The sequence below is a fragment of the Centrocercus urophasianus genome, unplaced genomic scaffold (assembly GCF_019232065.1).
Source record: "Centrocercus urophasianus isolate 14NV4802_14NV808 unplaced genomic scaffold, USGS_Curo_1.0 seq_20, whole genome shotgun sequence".
NCBI lineage: Eukaryota > Metazoa > Chordata > Aves > Galliformes > Phasianidae > Centrocercus > Centrocercus urophasianus.
The window spans coordinates 14,510,790-14,529,604 of record NW_024884756.1 but is presented as its reverse complement, the minus strand read 5'-3'; the positions used below and the strand labels follow the sequence as shown (position 1 = coordinate 14,529,604).

Genomic DNA, 18,815 nt, shown 5'->3' with positions numbered 1-18,815 from the left:
GGACCCCAGCTCCTGCTACATCCTCAGAGCCACATTTAAAATGTACTCAGCATATTCTAAACTCTGCTATGTATTTGTTGCTGCCTGTGCCCTTTTCTAAAGCTGTGCATTCTGGAAATACATATACATGCATATATAAATTTCATGTGTCTGTGTACAACACAGTAATACAATAAATATCTTTCAGTCTAAAGGACTTCACTAATCACTTAATGGGGTCTTCCTCATACATGCACACTTCTGTGTGAAGCCATCCTGAAATCCTGGGGTTCCACAGGGAAGAAAGGTAATCTTTGCCCAACATGAAAGAGCAGCCCCCAGTCCTATTAATGCTGCTGCCTTGTAACTACACTTTAAAGTACCAACAAAAAAGTTGGCAATGTCACAAGCAGTACACTCCAGACCATAAACATACACACTTACCTGAGGATGCAGTAAACTCAGCATCAGTGTACTACAGCTTTGTCATTACATGGTTGCTGATGATCAATTTACAAAAGTTATTTAAATCATGTTGTGTTGTTAAGAGCAGCAGAGACCACGACTCTCATACAAATGGGCATCATACTCAGACCAGGTTCCAAAGTACATCCAGCTGAGGCAAGTTCTATCTGCAGGAAGCCACATCCTCCTCAGAACCCCTCAAAACACCTTAAATATTAATTTAACTGCTGTAGCTCTACCACCAGCCACACTTCCCACATTGAAAGGAACAGCTGATAGATTCATCACACAAGCCGAGCTAATGGTGAAGTTATTTTTCTGGATCTACTACTTCTGAAAAATAGCATGACATCCAAAACAGTTGTGTCTGACCCACAAAAGATGTGGCTTTGCAGCAAATTTGACATTTCAGCTCAACATATAGCAACTGTTCTGTCTAGAGAGCTCCAGGGCAGACATCGACATGTCACTCAAAATGACAGCACATCAGAAAAGCTGTGAGTCATGCCTGTTGTGTCCTTTTATTAGCAGACATACGTAACATAATAGTAAACTGAGCTTGTCAATGCACTATGCTACTCCCTACCCATTCTTCATAAATACCAGCGCAAGTGCAACACGTAACAAAGGAACACAAATTTAAAACTTTCTTCCCTTTTTAGTTTCTCATCCTGTCCTTCCATACTCAAGGAAAGGACACCAAGAATGATTTTTTTTTCTTTTTTTTTTCTTTTTTTTTTTTTAGGAATATTTCTCTGGAACCTAACAATCCTTACAGTGGTTAACCAACAGTTTCAGCAGTGATGGGATACAGTTCCTTCAAGCATTCTGCCCTTCCCCAGGCTGGAAGACAGCATTACACTGAATGGCCACTATGATTTATTTTGAATGTAGAAACACTTGCAGTTGTATAATTCAACAGATGGCAATCTGTTTGATTTCTGTCAAGTAATTAATAGCATAAAACAACATAATGTCAAAACTGGGAAAATACTGCAATATCAGGAACAGGTTTCCCTTATTGTTGGCCACATTATTTTAACTCCTCTCAAAAAGTGAACACAAAGACATGAAAGACTTCAGATACGTTCCACAGAGAAGAAAATTAAGTCAGGGACAGACCTTGCAATCTGGCCTAAGAGACACGTAAGACAGTGCTAGACTTACAGAAAATATTTGGAAAGGAAGACAAGGGGGTTGGTAACAAGGATGCAAATTGTGCTACTTGACACAAGTAGGGCAGCACAGTGCACAGCTATGTGCTCACAGCATATATTGCAACATGTTAATTCCTCTGAAGTTTTAATGGAAATCTTCCTAAATAGTTGCCTGAGATTTTACAGTTTATACCTGGAATAGTAAACTGTTCTAACTGAAGCTATTTTTAGTGGTACAGACAGTAAAATATTTAACAAATATTTTAAATCACCTCCTATTCGATAATGCACATTTTATTTAAAGCAGACAGTAGCTTGCTACTGTTTTACAGTAACTTGGCTTGTTTCCTTGGACATATTACTGGATTCATGTTAACTCACTCAAATCTAAAGCGTGATTTTCTAGGTGAATCATCCCAAAATTTGGCACCCATCAGCACTGCTAAGGACCCAAAGACGGTTTTGCTGGTATGGACAAAACAAGGAAACAAATAGCCATGTTATGGAAATTTGGGTGTTTTTCCCCCCATTTCTTTAGTTTTGATAGAGTACTACTTCTGCCAATTATTCTATGGAATCTGAGTCACGTTCAGCTCTGTCAAAGATAAATGGATAAGTGGCTATCAAAGCAGCAGCAAGCTTATCACACACAACCAGCTGATCAGACCAACAGTTGGTTAACCCACATTAGGTGTTCTCTCCTGGATGACTAGTGCAATATTTCAGACTCTCAGCCAGTTCAGGAAATTCTCTTATTTCACCTGGTAACACAACACTGACAGAGCTGAAAGTGGCTCAAACAACTGCACTGCAATTAGTGTTACTGATCTTCCTCAGATTACTGACATGAGGGGAAAAAAAAAAATAAGATGTTAAAACACTAACGAGCTGTGGAAATCAGGAAATAGCTGTGTCATGAGGCTTCACTACCTTTCTGTGGGTGTGTTTCTTACAGGAGCAGTATTATTTTATTCAGAAGGGAAAATTTTTTTAGAGAAATTTCTTGTGCCTCAGCTAAATACACACATCTCAGACTTGACACCCACCCACATCCATTACTACTGCCACATGAATAACAGTCTATATGAGTAAATTTGCTAAGAGAACATTAACTCACCAGTGTCAACATTCAGATGGGAGGGGGGGAAAAAGCCTTTATAACATCAAAACTAATCAATTCCATACAAGAAAATATAACAAACAGTTTGGAAAAGACAAGATATGGATCAGCATCATGCAATAAGATTCTTTCATATACACATCTACAAAAGGAGAAAAAGAATGGATAGAACAAAAAGCTTTAATTGACCTGATTTGTCAGAGATGTTGGTTGTGACTGGCGTAGAGCAGCTTGGGTTAGCCTTTGCGCTGTCCTTGGAAGACACAACTTTTGGCTTATTTTTCGTTGCCTCTAGTGCTTTCACCTTCTTGGCATGCTTACTTCCTTTGTAGTGGGCCTCGGCCTGGCTCTACAAAGGAGAACAAATCAGGCTCACTTTTATCTGTACTTTTGTATAACACAATGGATGATAAGGCAGAAAAGTGACACTTTCAATAGTAGGCACCATACTGTTCCAGCTGAAAAATTATAGTAGCTTTATAGTAACAGTTCTCCTATATGTAATTTCTCATATGTTCATACAACAGGATTTTAATGAACAGCACATGCTTTTGTGAACTTGGAAAAAAAGGCATCAGGATTAGATACAGCTCTGCTACTTCTAATCTAATTCTTTGCTTCCATGCTGCTTAAAGATTTAAAGAGCTATACAAATGTAAACATGCCCAGTCGAGGAAGATGCTACTCGATTTTTATGAACTGTTCCCTAGTCTTTATTGCTTGTAGTTAGAAACGTGTATCACCCTGTAACATGATTAAAAAATCCATTTCTTTCTGTTTGATCTAGCAAAGAAGTCCAAGTATTTCCACTGTTACACTAACACCAATTGAAACAAGCATTAACAGCATTATAAATTCACTATTAGATCAAGCAGAAAGGGATAAAAAAAAGAAACACCATACCTATAAGCTTCAATAGCTTCAAACACAGGAATTGAAAATATTTATCAGTCTTGATTGTTCTATAAATTGCCTTGCGCATATGTGTGTGTGTATATATATATATATATATATATATATATATATATATATTTTTTTTTCTTTTTCTTCCACACCCTCCCTTCCCCCCCCAAGACTAAGCAAAGGGGAACACAATGGGCAGGAAGTAGAGAAGCTCTTTTTCCTTCTTTTCTTTTCCTGCATTGAAGCACTGAATGTACGTACTCTTCTTGGTCTGCCCAGATAGAACCACAGAAATAGATACCAAGATGCAATGTTTACCTCACCTTTGTCCTAAAACTATCTACAGAGACTAGCTTAGTGTTTTTGAAATTGCACCACTAAAGACACATAAACAAATGCTTGTTCACTGATTTTAAGACCCCATTATTCTTCCTGACAGTCTATAACTACCTTGACAAGTCAGGCCACTTCATTAGCTGCAAAACCTAGACATTACAAACTTAATCCAACCCAAGTGTCTGGAAATTTCCACTAATGTCCTTCAATGCATTTCTGGACACAGTTTCATACAAAACACAATCTATTTTCATAGCATTTTCCATCATACTATTCAGCATTGCATTTTTCCCATTTTCAAACATTATGTTTTTCGTAATGATTTGAGAGGTAGTACTAGGTGCCTCTATTGAAGGTTACATATTAACTATACAAGTTAATATTGTAGTACAATTCAAAGTAAAATGCTTGGAGAAAGCATGCTTCATGTAGCAAGATGACCACACCTTGGCACCTGGCATATAACAACATCAGTGCAAGGAAACTTTTGCTAGATCATGCAAAAAACACTTTTTATGTTATTTAGCTCATTTGTGTTAAATGAAACAAATTACATGCTTTAAAAAAGCAATTATGGGATCCAAACATCTCACATGTTAGAAAGAGTGCTGCCATAACGAGGAAATTGTCATAAGATCAGTAGAAATAGGCATTGCAGTACAACCACCGTGGGACAGCATGTAATAAACATTTTACTGTATGGAAGAGCATAAGTGAGCAGTAGAAACAGCTGGACTAGACAACAGAATAGACAGTTCGGTGGAACCTTCACAAAAACTATATGTACCTTAAAACTGGTGGAGAACTGCAGTTAAAACAGAGGATGAAGTTCTTACACACTGAAGCTTTGTGATTATACACCTTGTGAAACAGTGCTTTCTACCTCAAAAGGACAGCGTGTATAGTGACATGTTGTGACTATGTATTTTTAAAACAGATTGCAGTAAGCAAGCATTCAGTAAGAAAAGCTCCTAGATAAACTTTACTTTGAATTCCTTTGAAATTGAGACTATTTTCAATCTTCATTATAAAAACAGTAGAGACTCTATTCATCACTTGCTATTAAGTTATATGATGATTTCAAAATCTTTGGAATTTAAGATATGATACAAACGCAATTTAAGGATTATAAAGAAAAGCTACACAGCTAAACCACTACTACTACATGCACTACTTAAAGGGACACTTGTCAACTTCTGGGTTGGAGCTCCTCAGCTCTGAGCAAGTAGAGGAGTGCAGATTGTTTGCACCCTGTTAGTGCGATGCATCTTAAGTAAGAACAGGAGCAAAGTGCCATCACCCTGCCTCTCTCCACTTTTGCCAAGCTTTGTCCATTTCTCTGCACTTTGCTGTTGCTACATGATGAGCTAGAAGGAGCATCAAGCATAAAAAGACGTTAAATCAACTATTCACAGGCTTGTACATACGTACAGAAGTCAAAGCTCAAAATTAAGGGGTGTGTATACCCTTTCCATTATGATACTTTCAATTTCCAATAAAAGCAAGGACAAAGGTATCCACTGGAGCACTCTAAAGTTGATGACAAGTTGATGATGTCCCTTTAAATAACTGAACTTTGCTCCATGTGCACTGTGCTGTTGGTAGGACCATGTACTGTCTGGGGCCAAAGCTACGACACAGGAGACATAGGTGCACTCAAGAGAAAGGCTTAGTCAGTCAAATCCTTGATAATAAGCCTTTCTACTGATATTTGCAATAATAGTGTCAGCAATATCAGTCAGAACCTACGATAGTCTTTGATTCCCTTCATTCAATCCTCACATAGTGTACATGAGACCTGTTGAAAACAAACAAGCCCAAGCAGAATTAAAATTAAGACTTCCATAAACACAAAACAAAGCCCCCTGGATTGTGCCACATGGCCTCACCTTTTATTTAAATTGCATAATTACTATCTTTGCACTAACAAATCCATGGTTGTACATTATATGGCCGAAAAGTGCTGTGGTGACCACTTAAGCGTAGTGTCCAAAAATGTCAGTCTTCCTCAGGCTGCTCGAACCAGCCTTTCTTTTTTGAGTGGCGGGCAGAAAAACTACATTTTGTAAAATTTTTCAAGCATATTCTATTAATTTTTACACTGAATTTGTCTAGCCTCAGCTTCTAGCCCCTGGCTTTCATTAAACCTTTGGTTCTCAGGCTCTTTCAACACATGTTCTGTGCATGACAATATAAAAACTCTTTTCAAACATAAAGTCAGAGGAGCATCCCTAGGGGTGCTGAAGTAATGTTTTCAAAGGTATCTGCAAATTGGAGCTTGCTTATTACCCACTATGAAATAAATCATTTGATTCCATTGCTTTTGGTAACGAAAATGTGGAAACAACATGGAATAGAATTTCCTCTGATTCTTACAAAAAATGATTACTTTCTATAATTTCCTGAAATAATGGTAAACGAAAGAAAAGGGCATCCATGGCAATCTGAAATTAGAAAGCGTGTTATGATTATTCCCGGTACCAATTATTCTGATTATTAATGTCCCGGGCATAACTAACCCTACTTTTATAGGATATTTGCACCACATTATATGCAAGCCTATTTTCTCCAACTCCCATTAAAAACCTGTTTCTGGCACAATACAGCAATACATTACAAGTTATGGGCTTCTGTAATATGTGTGACTGAAATATTAAACATATCTTTGGAAAAAGCCACAACACGATTTCTTTCACTTTTTTCAGCTTAAAAAAGAAACTGAATGTTCATTTCCATTTGCTCTGATAATCCAGAAGTTATGCACGCAGAAGGTTTAAAAGACACGTTACATAAAAGGGAACTTACCAGTTTTAACATAAACTCCAGTAAAATAACAAATAAAATTAAAAATGAGAAAAGAAAACAAGAGCTCAAAAAGCCAAAATAAATAACCTTAAGTGATATCACAATACTCAGACTCATGATGCCTTTTAGTTGCACAGTGATTTATTCCAGTGTATTTTTACAGTAGAATAGACCAAAGAAGTGAAATAATTTTGTTGATGTCATTGTGTCGCAATTCAATAGTACTTACATAATTAATGCTTTATTTCAAACAAATTGTTACATTTATTTCTTATATTCTAAAAACTAAACATCTCATAAACTAAAATTTTAAACTCTCATTACTATGACTGTTGTTTAACCAAACGCTTTCCAAGTTGCTGAGAAGCTAGCTGTGGTATCCCTGTTCATTGTAGGGCAGTTGGCTTACATAAACTTTAGAGGTCCCTTTCAACTCTAAGGAAACTATGATTCTGGGATATTATGACATTTTTAGCAAACTTAGAATGCTGTAAGATTAATGACTTGGTTGAAGCCTTTCCTCTCTTAAACACATTTTCCATTGAGACACACAATGTTAGATTTTATTAAAAAACTAAAATTTGTTGTGAATTTCTGCTTTTGATTATCAACTAAGTCTTAAAGCTAAGCATCAGCATGTTTGTCTGTAAGTCTACGTGCAATACAAAGCCATAATGCACTGCCTTATATATGAGATTCCATCTAACAAAACATCAGCAATGCATATCTTCATCTTTACATGTAAGCATGCTTTCTTGGAATGTGTGAATATGATTACCATATAATGCCATCAGTAGCTTTGCTAAAAGTTATATATATATATATGTTTACAGATATATACAGAGAGAAAGCAAACTAGGAAACATGCAGATCAAACAGTCATTGATTCCCATATTACCTTCAAGAAACCTTTAAAATTCAGTTACAGCTACAGTACAAAAAAAAATGACAGAAATTGCCCCTGTCAGGAGCAGGGAGTGACAGAATATTTGAAATCAGCACTATTCATTTTGACAGTTCACAACTGACTCAGTTTGAGAATCTATCTGGGGTACGAATGGCTAATTAACTGAATTTATTACAGCGTAGAGAAGAAATATGAACCTATCAGATCTCTTCAGTGACAACATGATGCACCTGTGCTGAATAATTTTAACTGTAGTCTGATATTAAGTGTAGATGCAATTGATGTTAAGAATGGATGTAATTGAAGTAATCTGTAAAACTGAAGTAGCCATACTTTTGTTACACCAAAGCTGTGTGTTATTTTTGAAATTCAGCTCTCAGTAGCTTTGTGAAACTAAATTGCTCCAAATATTAAGGTAGATTAATATGAAATGGAAAAAATGGAAAAGTGGTGAAAATCGGTCACATCATAAGAAAGCAACTAGTCAAACTTAGCTGCTTTATTAAATAGTCGGCTTGGAACAGAACTTTCAGCATGTTATAACTCTGCACCCTGTAATCACACAGTATTTCCGTCATGATGAAGCTAACAACTTTCATCATTTTGTCAGATCTGTCTTCAAAACAGAAAATTGCCTTCACAAGATCCTGAGATTTATGCTTTTAATTACCCCTTAACTGCTCTGCTATGCTCCAAACCCTCAGCATCAGCTCCAATAGTTTTATTTATAAAAAAAAAAAACGTAGAACATTTGCCAAAAGCTGGTGACAGTTCTGTAGATTTTTATTTGATGCTATTGATTATTTTGCATGTTAGCTTTTTGACATTCATTCAAATTTGCAAAGATAAGATTTGGCAACACTAGCCTCAACTTTATAAAGTTGCCTTCTGGCTTTTTCTAAAAAGATGATCACTATTATTGCATTATTTTTATTAGCTAAATATATGCAATAGTAAGTTGACTGTCAGCATCTTTTAATACCCAACTGTTGCATCTTCCTGCAAAGCATTTTGACTTCATTTCTGAGTCTTTGCATACCATGTCAAAAGGCAGCGCCAACTTAGAGCCATCAATTGCAGAGCGCAATAAGCTGCGCAGACACACACTTATGTCGATGAAAAGGTACTGTATCAACAAGATGGTACCCACTGGCTTCCTACAGATAAGGACAGTGGACACTGAGGGAAGCGGATATTTCATTTAGAAGCAATCAACAGATGACTTAAAAAAAAAAAAAAAAAAAAAAAAAACCACAACAAAAATAACAAACACCAGCAAACAAACAAATCACACAGACTGCTGGTGTAACATATTTGAGTTTGGAGTACAGTTGGAGAGGAAAGTGACTAGATTAGCACCAACAATAATAGCTAGTGCCCAAGCTCCAAAAAATGTGGACTACTGAAACAAACAATGGAGGGAATAGCACAAAGAATTTTATTGATTTTGTAAGTATGGAGAAAAAGTTTTGCCAAAGCCTAACAGGTATCCTTGCAACTTGACTGATGCTTCTCTTGCAGGTGACAGTGCCAGTTGCTAGAGCAGAGAAGAACAGACAGCTCAGCACAGCCTGGCCTAAGTTCCACAGCTGCTGGAGTGACTCAGTGCCACATAACAGCTGTGGGAGATGTGCCAAAGAGAAGTAGAAGAGCCAGCCAAGAGTAAGTAGAGAAGAAATCTCTGGGAGACAGCAACAGCCATCTTCCCCATGCCCCATTGCTACTTGGATCCTGTTATGAGTTCCATAAAGATAGGGCAAACCTTACTCAAGTTGCTTTTAGTTTCTGCTAGAATGTCTGCAACATAAATAATTAACTCAATAAATCATACCTACACAGTTAATATGAAAACATGCTTAGCAAAGCTTATCCATAGTCCATATAGATATAACCACGGGTTTGAAAGGAGTCCCAGGATTCATAAGAAGAAAAACCTATTTTTGAAAAGCTAAGCTAGATCTTTTTCAGCACATCTCATTTCCTTTTCATGGATTGCAGCTGCATCCCTTGCTCTGGTGGCCTTCATGCAAGAGCAAGGTCTGACTCACTACCACAATCTGCTCCACAAAGAGGATTCTCTCCCTTCTGCTAGTTGGTCTCTGGTGGCAGTGAATATAATGTAGATATTTCCCTATTTTTCTGAGCTGGACAAAACACCAAACCAGAGCTTGAATTCTACTGAAACACTAGAATTTACAGCCCTGGAACACATGCTGTTTCATCATCATGTAGAAATTGAACAATAAAAATGTCGTTAACCAACATTTTGATGCAGAGATACAAACATCTATGTTTGTTCTAATATACTGGAGCAAATCCGACCACAACTATTAACGGCTAATATATATTTTTAAACAGTTTTCTACAGAAGCACGTTCCACTTCACAACAGAATAAAGTTTATACATTCTGAAACATATCTCAGTTCTTGCTACTATGATTAATCAAACTCATCAGCTACCAATCCTTGCAATGCTATCCTTCATAAATTGACATTTCCAACCTAATTCAACATTTTTTGATTTCTGTTACCAGTTACCATAAAAGTTAGCTCAGAACAAGTTTCCTTGCTTTAATTTGTACTCATGTTTTTGCCATTTCACTTCCCTTCACTGTTGAGAACCTTACTAACTTCCTATTTTTTTAAATATTTCTCTCTTTTAATGATATTCTGCTCCCATACTCGACCTGGAGGAATGGAAGGAAAAAAGAAAGAGTGGAAAAACAAAACAGAAAGCAAGGTTAATGGGTTGGAATTTCTGTGTCCAATAACAGGTGTTCAGTACAGTTGGTGATGTCCACAGGTGTCCTGCCTGACCATGGACTGAGCACCCTCTGTCAGGTCCACTATTCAGGTGTGGATACCTGAGTTACCCAAATGACACAAGACACTTAGTTTTAGGCACTCTTAAGTACCAGCCAGAGCACCTTAAGTAGGTCATGGGACAAGTTTTGTTGAAGCAGCCTCACTGATATCAGCTCAGCGTTAACCTTACAAATAAATTCCAAGTCCCCTGACCTCAAAATGCAGGAACTTCTCATACTGTCCTGCCAGCAAGCGAAGGGCTGAGTGGCACAAGGACTTAGGAGAGGACAGAAGCAGAACAGCTGGCCAAAACTGGGCAAAGGCCATTTCATATTATACCATGCACAAAAACCTCGAAAACTGTGGAGAGTTGGTTGGGTAGGCAGCTACATCTCAAGGACTCCCTGGGCATCAGTCAGTGGGCAGTGAGCAATTGCACCGTGCATCAGTTGTTTTTTATATATATAATTATCATTACTATTAACATTCTTTTTTCCCTGCTCGCTTCCTTTTCCATCTCAGTAAACAGTTTAAATCTGTCCTAGTAAACAGAACCTACAAGTCCTACTTTGTTTTTTTTCTATCCCCTCCCCTACTTCATTCAGGGGTTGGGGCTGAGTGAATGACTGTGCTGAGCCTTCTGCTAAGTTAAACCACAATGAGCTTCCAAGCTGTGGTCAATGAATTCATGGAAGGGATGGCATCACATTGAATGCCTCTTTCACCAAGAGGAGGCTTCAGCTCCTTTGTAGAAGGTTACTATTCCTGATCCAACAGGACATCTGAAGACATTCCAAAACTGTATTTTCCTGGGAAAAAGAAAGTTTTTATTTCAAATTCTTATTTCAGAATGGAATTCAGAATTGCTTTCCACAATAACAGTTTTACACATTCCACAGTCGAAGTTTGTCAGTCTGCTGTCCCTCTCAAGTAATTTTTCTCCCTCAAAGTATCTCCAAACCAATTCTGTTTTTAAAAATACTAAATCAAAATTATTCAAAGCAAAATGCTTGATTTTAGTAACATGCTATTCCACGACACTTTAATTTACTTGTTTTTACGTTTCTGAAAACTCAAAACAAAACCAAATGCATTAGGCTACAGTCCTCAATTAAAGTAGCTCAAAACACTTCTTGAAATGTTTCTATACATCAATATACAGAAATTTTGATGGGCTTCTGTATTTCACCCTTGTCAATTTCCTTTGAAATATATTAGTGTAAATCTGGACTACCAGAAACAGTAGGTCCACTATGCCACATGACGATCCCAAGAGTGCTGTGATATGGTTTAACTGCCAGATTTTACCAAAGTAAGTACTTCTACATACTCCTATCCCATGTGACAAATACTTGGGTATCCTTCTACAAAAATTGTAGCTGAAAATAACTTGTTCGGTTTTATGAAATAATAATACAGAGTGCTTGAATGTATGCAAACAGAAGCTCAGGTATGTAAATTTGATCTCCCTTAAATGAGAAAGACGTTCCTAAAGGTAAGATGTTCCTTAACTCAATTGTCTGCCCACTGGCAGCGTTAACAGTATTAACTTCTAAAGGTGCTAATCATGAACATTTCCCAAATGCACAAGTGAATTTGCATAAATGTTGTGCAAGTAAAGCATGCAGCCTCTGCCTTTTAATGGTATACAGCAGAGACAATGGAAAAAAGAACAAGGGGGACACTGAGTCACACTGACACTTATCCACAATGCATAGAACCTTCCTATAACTATATATATGCCAACTTACATTCTAGAAGAAGATTGACTACATTTTCTTTTTCATATTTTCTACACAAATACACATCAATAAAATACACGTTAAAAAAGTATTTCCATACCATTAGAAGCTGTTAGTTCACATTTTCTTTAAACCCTCACAAAAGTAAAATAGCTTAAGTAACAAATGATCAAAGACCTATTCTGCTTTTACTAAACCAGCCCCTACCATGTAATGTCTCCTTCTGTATCCTCTGTAAGTTTAAAAGCTGCCAGTTACTCTTTTTGTAAAACATTGAAAATAAACTCTTTGGTTTTCACCCCTTAACGTAAACAGTTCACAGTTTGGACTCACCTCAATCATTTTATAAGTACTTCAACTATTTACCATATACCTTGTTTCAGCCATCTCTATTTGCATATACACAGGATTGTTTCCGGATAATTAATTCTCTTTTATGCAAAGAAACAAAGAAAAGGCTGACCATAGCCTTGCAGGGGTCTGTTTTTGCTGTTTAGGTTTTACTTCTTTGAAACACAAACACAAACAACACTTGATTAAGAACAAAAATAATCCACTCTGATTGTGAAGAAGAAAGCAGATGAGGGGCCAGTAATGCACAACTCATAACTTCTCTTCATATTATAATATGTTAGGAGAAAAGTAACTATCTTAGCAAATTTTATTTCTCAATATAAAGGTGGCATCACCTCAAAATTAGATATATTTACTCCCAGAACGAAGACAACTTATTTTAAAATATTTTCCAACCCTGATGTTAGACTTTACCTCCTGTCAAGGAAAGCTGCAGATCCCTCCTCCGGATCTGATGGCAGAACACTCTCACTGCAGACACAGCAGCAGAAGAAATCTGAAACCTTTGCAATTAACTACGCAAACTTAACGGAAGGTTTGACAAATATAAATTGACTAAGTCAGAATTATTTTGTTCTATTGATCCAGAACAGTGAGAACCAACAGTGTGAATACAAGATTACAGGCAAGGAAACCAACATTCTTCTCACAGACAAATTTCCACTGGTTTGTACATTATTCATGTAATAGGCAAATCAATACTAGGATCAGGTCAGGAACTTCAAACACCATGAAAATGAAATTCATTTAATAAAATAAAACAAACAACTACTTTTTGGTTGGTTTTGTTTTATTTGCTTGCACAATTTAGGTCAAAGGAAGTTCAAAGAAACAACATGCCCATCGTGTACAAGGAGCACATCAGCTCTGTGGAGACAGAGAAAGAAACTGAAAAACTGAAGTGGATGAACTGCATATCTTCCACACTCTGCTATGCTCAAAGATTTGATGCAAGTTATCATATATTTTTTTGCCACCAGGAAGGATTTCAAAACATTCTTAGCAAGTTGCAGAGTGGAATTGATCCACTGAAAGATTCAGTAGACATGATGGTCAAAAAATATCTGATTGCCTTTCCCATAAAGATAAGAAATTGCATCATCCTTTCAAGGAGTAACTGCTACAAGAAATCACTTGCATTTGTGCATATAAAAAAAGATATGAAAAACTTTGTCAATGAATTACAAAAGAGTCTGAAGATCTGAACTAAAAAGACACTAACTTTACCAAACACTGTGACTGCAGATTTTTACAGGGGCAGGGGAGAAGTGATATTTACGAAAAACAAATTCTCACACTTTGGGGATGGGCAGAGTGTTGAAAAGATAACACGTGTAAACAACTCAAGGTTAGAACACTGAACTGGAGGAAAGATTTAAAATCTCATGTAAGTTTAATATGAGAAACTGAATAATCTACTGAAAGACTGGACAGCTTTGAATAGAACAGTGTTTCAATTGTAAAACTTGTTCTCCAAATATTCTTGTATGTTCTGGTGATGAAATGTTTGTGAAGCTTTATTTTATATTCAAGTATTTTCTAGTATTAATAATTCCACTAGAGTTTCAGTACATTTTAAAATCAAGTTTCCAGATTGTTTATGAATGTACTGTTATGGAAAAACTGCTCTAGAAAGGAACTGCTTTTTATCACTAAGACTGGCATGGTCATGATACTTCATGCATTCATAAAACCATCCATTACAAAAGAGTTATGATATCTTCTAACAGCTAGAATTGTGTGTATTAGACATGTTTAAAAAGAAAGGAGCACAACACTGTGAATACAGCCACTCCAAAAGGGGAAACAAGACTATAATCTGACACGCTACAGTGATGCCACTGTCGGAAGCAGAATATGATACGTACTTTTTATTCTACCTTGTAAGCAAGTAAGTTTGGAAAAATTACTCAGTTGGCAGATGTACAAAATGATATAATATTTCAGCTCCTTTTTCTTCTGCCACTAACTTGTGATTCAATCTGTCTGCCTTGAAGTACTGTTTGACCATCTGAATGTCAGTGCAAAATACTCCAGTGACAGGACCTGCCATCAAGAGGGACTCCTTAGAAGGAGAGGGAAGAGCAGGAACAAGCTGAGCCATCCTCTCAGAGAAGAAATAAGATCCTACTCAGAAGCAAGATTCAGATCCACAGGGCCCACATATTTTTAGAAACTGTACTGGTTCCTTGTTTTAATCAGTAAAAGTGAGTATTTTGATCAGGAATCAGAGCAGAAAGATTTTTTTAAGCCTAAACCTTAACCTTAAAAAGAAACATAAATGAATTAAATAAAAAAATGACTTCGAAATCTGTTAACTAAGTAGATATTGCCACTTCAAAGAAAGTTTAATAAGCTTGTTAGAAGATTATAGATTTTTGATTCAGAAATCAATTTGAAGGTAAGACAGCAATCCTTCAAAATCCATGCCAGGCTAGACAAGAAAGTCAAACTAGGGAAATAACATTACAAACCACTTCAAAAGGCAATGGTAGAGGCAAGAGAAAACCAGAGCAATAGATACTGACTTTATAGACCTTTACTGAGAATGTTTAGTAGCACCAAGACCTCAACAGCCTCGAGGAGCTTCCTTCAAACTATTTCTTACAATAGCAAAATATCTAACCATGCATCACTTAAGTACTTCTTACAGTTAACAGCAATAAAATATCTGAGTCTTTAAATTTCTATTAGCCTAACAACATTTGTAAAGTCTCAGAGAACACATATGTTGTGTCAAAGTTCATAGTTTTCCAAAACAAACTTTTTTTTTTTTTACTTGTCAATATTCTTGATTTTATTTATTTTTCACATAGCTTGGGCAAAAACTAGTTGGATATACAGTTTAGGCATATCGGCCAATGTGTTCTTTTGCACTGCTTTTTTTCTTTTTTTCCTTTTGAATTACACTTCCTAAAGCAGCTTCTTTGAACTTTATCATTCTCAAAGGACAGCTAGAAGTAAATATGCAAAATGGTTACAACTGAAAGTTACTGGAAAGCTGACTTTATTAAAAAAAATTCAAAGGCATTATCAGAAAGAACATAAGAACAACAGGAAAAAGATGTCTTTTGAAAAAAAAAAGTGGGTATGGCATGAAGAGAACATAGTTTTTTTGCCTGCTCCCTCTTGAATTTTACTGGACTGTACGATAGGCCACCACCAGTGGATGTGACGTGGGCTATCATGGCAATCTATATCTGAAAACACACACATGCTGCTGGAGTAGCATTTCAGTATATGGTTGATATGTTTAAGAAGTTAGCATCTAGAACTTGAGAAAAAATGCAGCCTGCTCCTCAGGTACAAGGACAAAGTTGTATGGCAACAGTCAGTGCCAGACTTCTATCTCTAAGTGGGCAAAATATCAGCCCAGAAGTTTGGGCAGAATGTATGCAGAACAATAACTGCCAACTTGGAGAAAAGAAGCTTGGACTAATTAAACCTATTTTGAATAATAAAAGAAAAAGAAAATAGCCAGTACTCACATCAGAGTTAAAGCGAAGCTGGCAGACATTACAGGAAATGACTTGCTTCTTCTTTGGGGGAATGGACACTCCGAACGTATGGTTTATGACTGCTTTTTGCACAGGATCCATCTAGAGAACAAACAAGAATCCATTTACAACTTCTCACAGTATATAGTAAAAGAAAAAAACACACCAACATAATGCTGGAAGCCTATTCTTTGATTTTGGATACAAGTAAGAAGAGATTTAACAGGTTCAGGAATTGGTAGCCTTACGAAGATCCAATGGAAAAAAAAAAAAATGCAGCTCCATTGTTGCTGCCACTCTCAGGCTACCAAAAATTCCCTTCCCAAATCCTGCACATCCTCCATGCTTTCGAGGCTTCAATCACATCTGAATTGCAAAGAGCCTCCTGAAAGCCTGCCTGTATCACCTGGTGATTCAACAGACATAATGGAAAACCACTTTTGCCCCCTAAAAAAGTCAGGGTCATTCATTTCTCTCCTCTTGGAGACGTCTTCATGAGATGAGGTCCTTTGCAGGCTCCATTAGGAATTCTGCCTGCCAGGAAAATGATCACAATTCTCCAACACTTCCATATGCAGAACTGATGACAGACCCCATGAAAAGACAAATCCAGAGAAGTAAGCAGACTGTGTTGGCCCCAGGAAAGGGTACCAGTCACCACAGTTCAGAAAACATTTTGATATTGGAAAAATTGAGATAAATGAAGCACTGAATATATTAGTTGTAAATTTGCCTGAACATTTTCACAAACTGGAAATGATTATATCTAAATATCAGGACTGCTGCTAGTAATCAGTTTAAAATATCCTCAAGGACAGAGAGCTCTGTTAACATGGGAAGATGGGAACAGCACTGGAAGTTATAACTGCTACTGCACTGAGGCCTCAATTAAGCCTAATATTCATGATGCAGTATGGATAAAAAAAAAATAAAATGAACTTATTAAGTCAAATTTATTGACTGAAACACTGTTTCAATTCACATAAAGTATAACTGGACTGATCTAGCTGCACTGCTTAGAGCAGGAGGCTGGAGCAGGTGACTTCTGAGGTTCCCTCCAACCTCCATCACACAACAAGCCTCTGTGCACAAACAGTCTTCTACACTTATTTAACATGTGAAATGGATTCTGAACACAAGAGAGAGAAAATGACAATCCACAAGAAAAGATAAATGCTCATTTCCCAACCTTGCTTTTAAACCACAAGAGATAATAGTTCAATTCACTATAAATACGTATCTTTCTGAAGCCTGTCTTGCAGCCACAGTCATGATTTTTCCTTTACAGCATTGTCTTAAGAAAACCTGTCTGTATAATTCTGGATGATACACACCACCTATTTGATACTAAGCTCACTTACAAAAGAAAGAAAGAAAAGTTGAAGATAATGCTTTATTAAAGAATAATAATTGAAAGTTAGCTGCTGCTTCCAGAGTTTCCAAACCTGAGGATCAAGATTGTAATTTTCCCTTGGTACAATATCATGCTTCCAGAGAAACCTGCACTGATGAGGACTTCCTGTACATGCATGCACATGTAGAATCTCACAAATTTAAGAAACTACTTTATAGCATTATATCTCTAATAATTTGTTATCTAACATTCAACCCTTACTTTTTTTTTTTTTTTTTTTTTTTTTTTTTGGACTGAAGCTAAACAGATTTATTGCCAGATTCTTCTTAAGCCAAACACATGATTTTGTAAATGTTATTACTAACAAATTTTCTGGATATAATTTCTTATCAGCTTCTGTCATTAATTCTGGATTTCCTTGCCATCGCCATCAAGGTAAAAATATTAAAAGAAGTAATTACAAATGCAAAAAGGCCATTTTGAATGAACTACTGATTTATAAATGAAAACATGTTGCAATTAACATGATAAAGTCTAAAATAAAAACCAAAATAAATATCCTTATTCCTCATTTCAGCTTCTTCTAGAATAAAGTAACAGTCCCACGTTTAAGTTTATCATAACAAAAAAATCAGTTTCTCACTGGTACCACTTATTGCATTCCCCTGCACAATATTGCACAATTACACATGCAGATTAAAAGTTTTTCAGCATAAATTTTATTATAGATCTGCCAGTCAATATTATAAAATTCATATATTAAAATATTGCTGTGTCATTAGAGAATAGAATTTCTTTCTTTAAATAGAGTACATGCATTGCTTTTCAACTTAACTAGCAATTGGTATATCAAACCAACTAGAACAAGACAGTAATGCTGAAAAGTACCTCAACCATTTGAAGTGTCTGAGATCAGTGAGAAGAAATAGCCAAAATACCCACTAGCACCTGCAGTCCCATTTAAAAGAAAATCAGCAATACTCAATGACTCCTCTGTGCGTACCAGATAGCAATCCACAGCGCTAGCATGAGCAGTCATCAGTTCAAAAGCACACAAGGCAGACTATGCACAAAGTCCTAGTTTCAAACAGATGCACAGCACAAGGACAAGCTCCCAAATAGCTTGGCTCACGCTTCCTCCAGACAGTGCCACTCTGGCTCCCCTGGGAGCGGTTACTGATCCTGCCCAAACCTGAGCCCTGCACGTTGCCTGGTCACAATTAGAATTCAAGAAGCACAACATTAACAATTAATAGCTTTTAAATATATCTGAAACTAGGGTGGATTACAGGATGCTGGAAAAATTAAGAAGTATCTATGTTAGATGATTAACGCTGCAGGGTAAGCTGATCTCAGATCTCTAAACAAAATTATCCTCTTCACTGCAGGGA

At 36.6% G+C, this 18,815-nt stretch overlaps 1 protein-coding gene across 9 annotated transcripts in view; it reads right to left on the bottom strand.

Moving 5' to 3' along the window:
• Positions 1-18,815, bottom strand: part of ZNF385B (zinc finger protein 385B) — a 136,999-nt gene that overhangs the window by 18,168 nt on the left and 100,016 nt on the right. For all 9 annotated transcript variants that reach the window (XM_042822552.1, XM_042822554.1, XM_042822559.1 and 6 more), the window contains 2 exons: positions 16,062-16,172; positions 2,911-3,070 (listed from right to left, as the gene is read on the bottom strand). In XM_042822552.1, the coding sequence (XP_042678486.1) occupies positions 2,911-3,070; positions 16,062-16,172 (271 nt within the window). The remainder of the gene's footprint in view (positions 1-2,910; positions 3,071-16,061; positions 16,173-18,815) is intronic.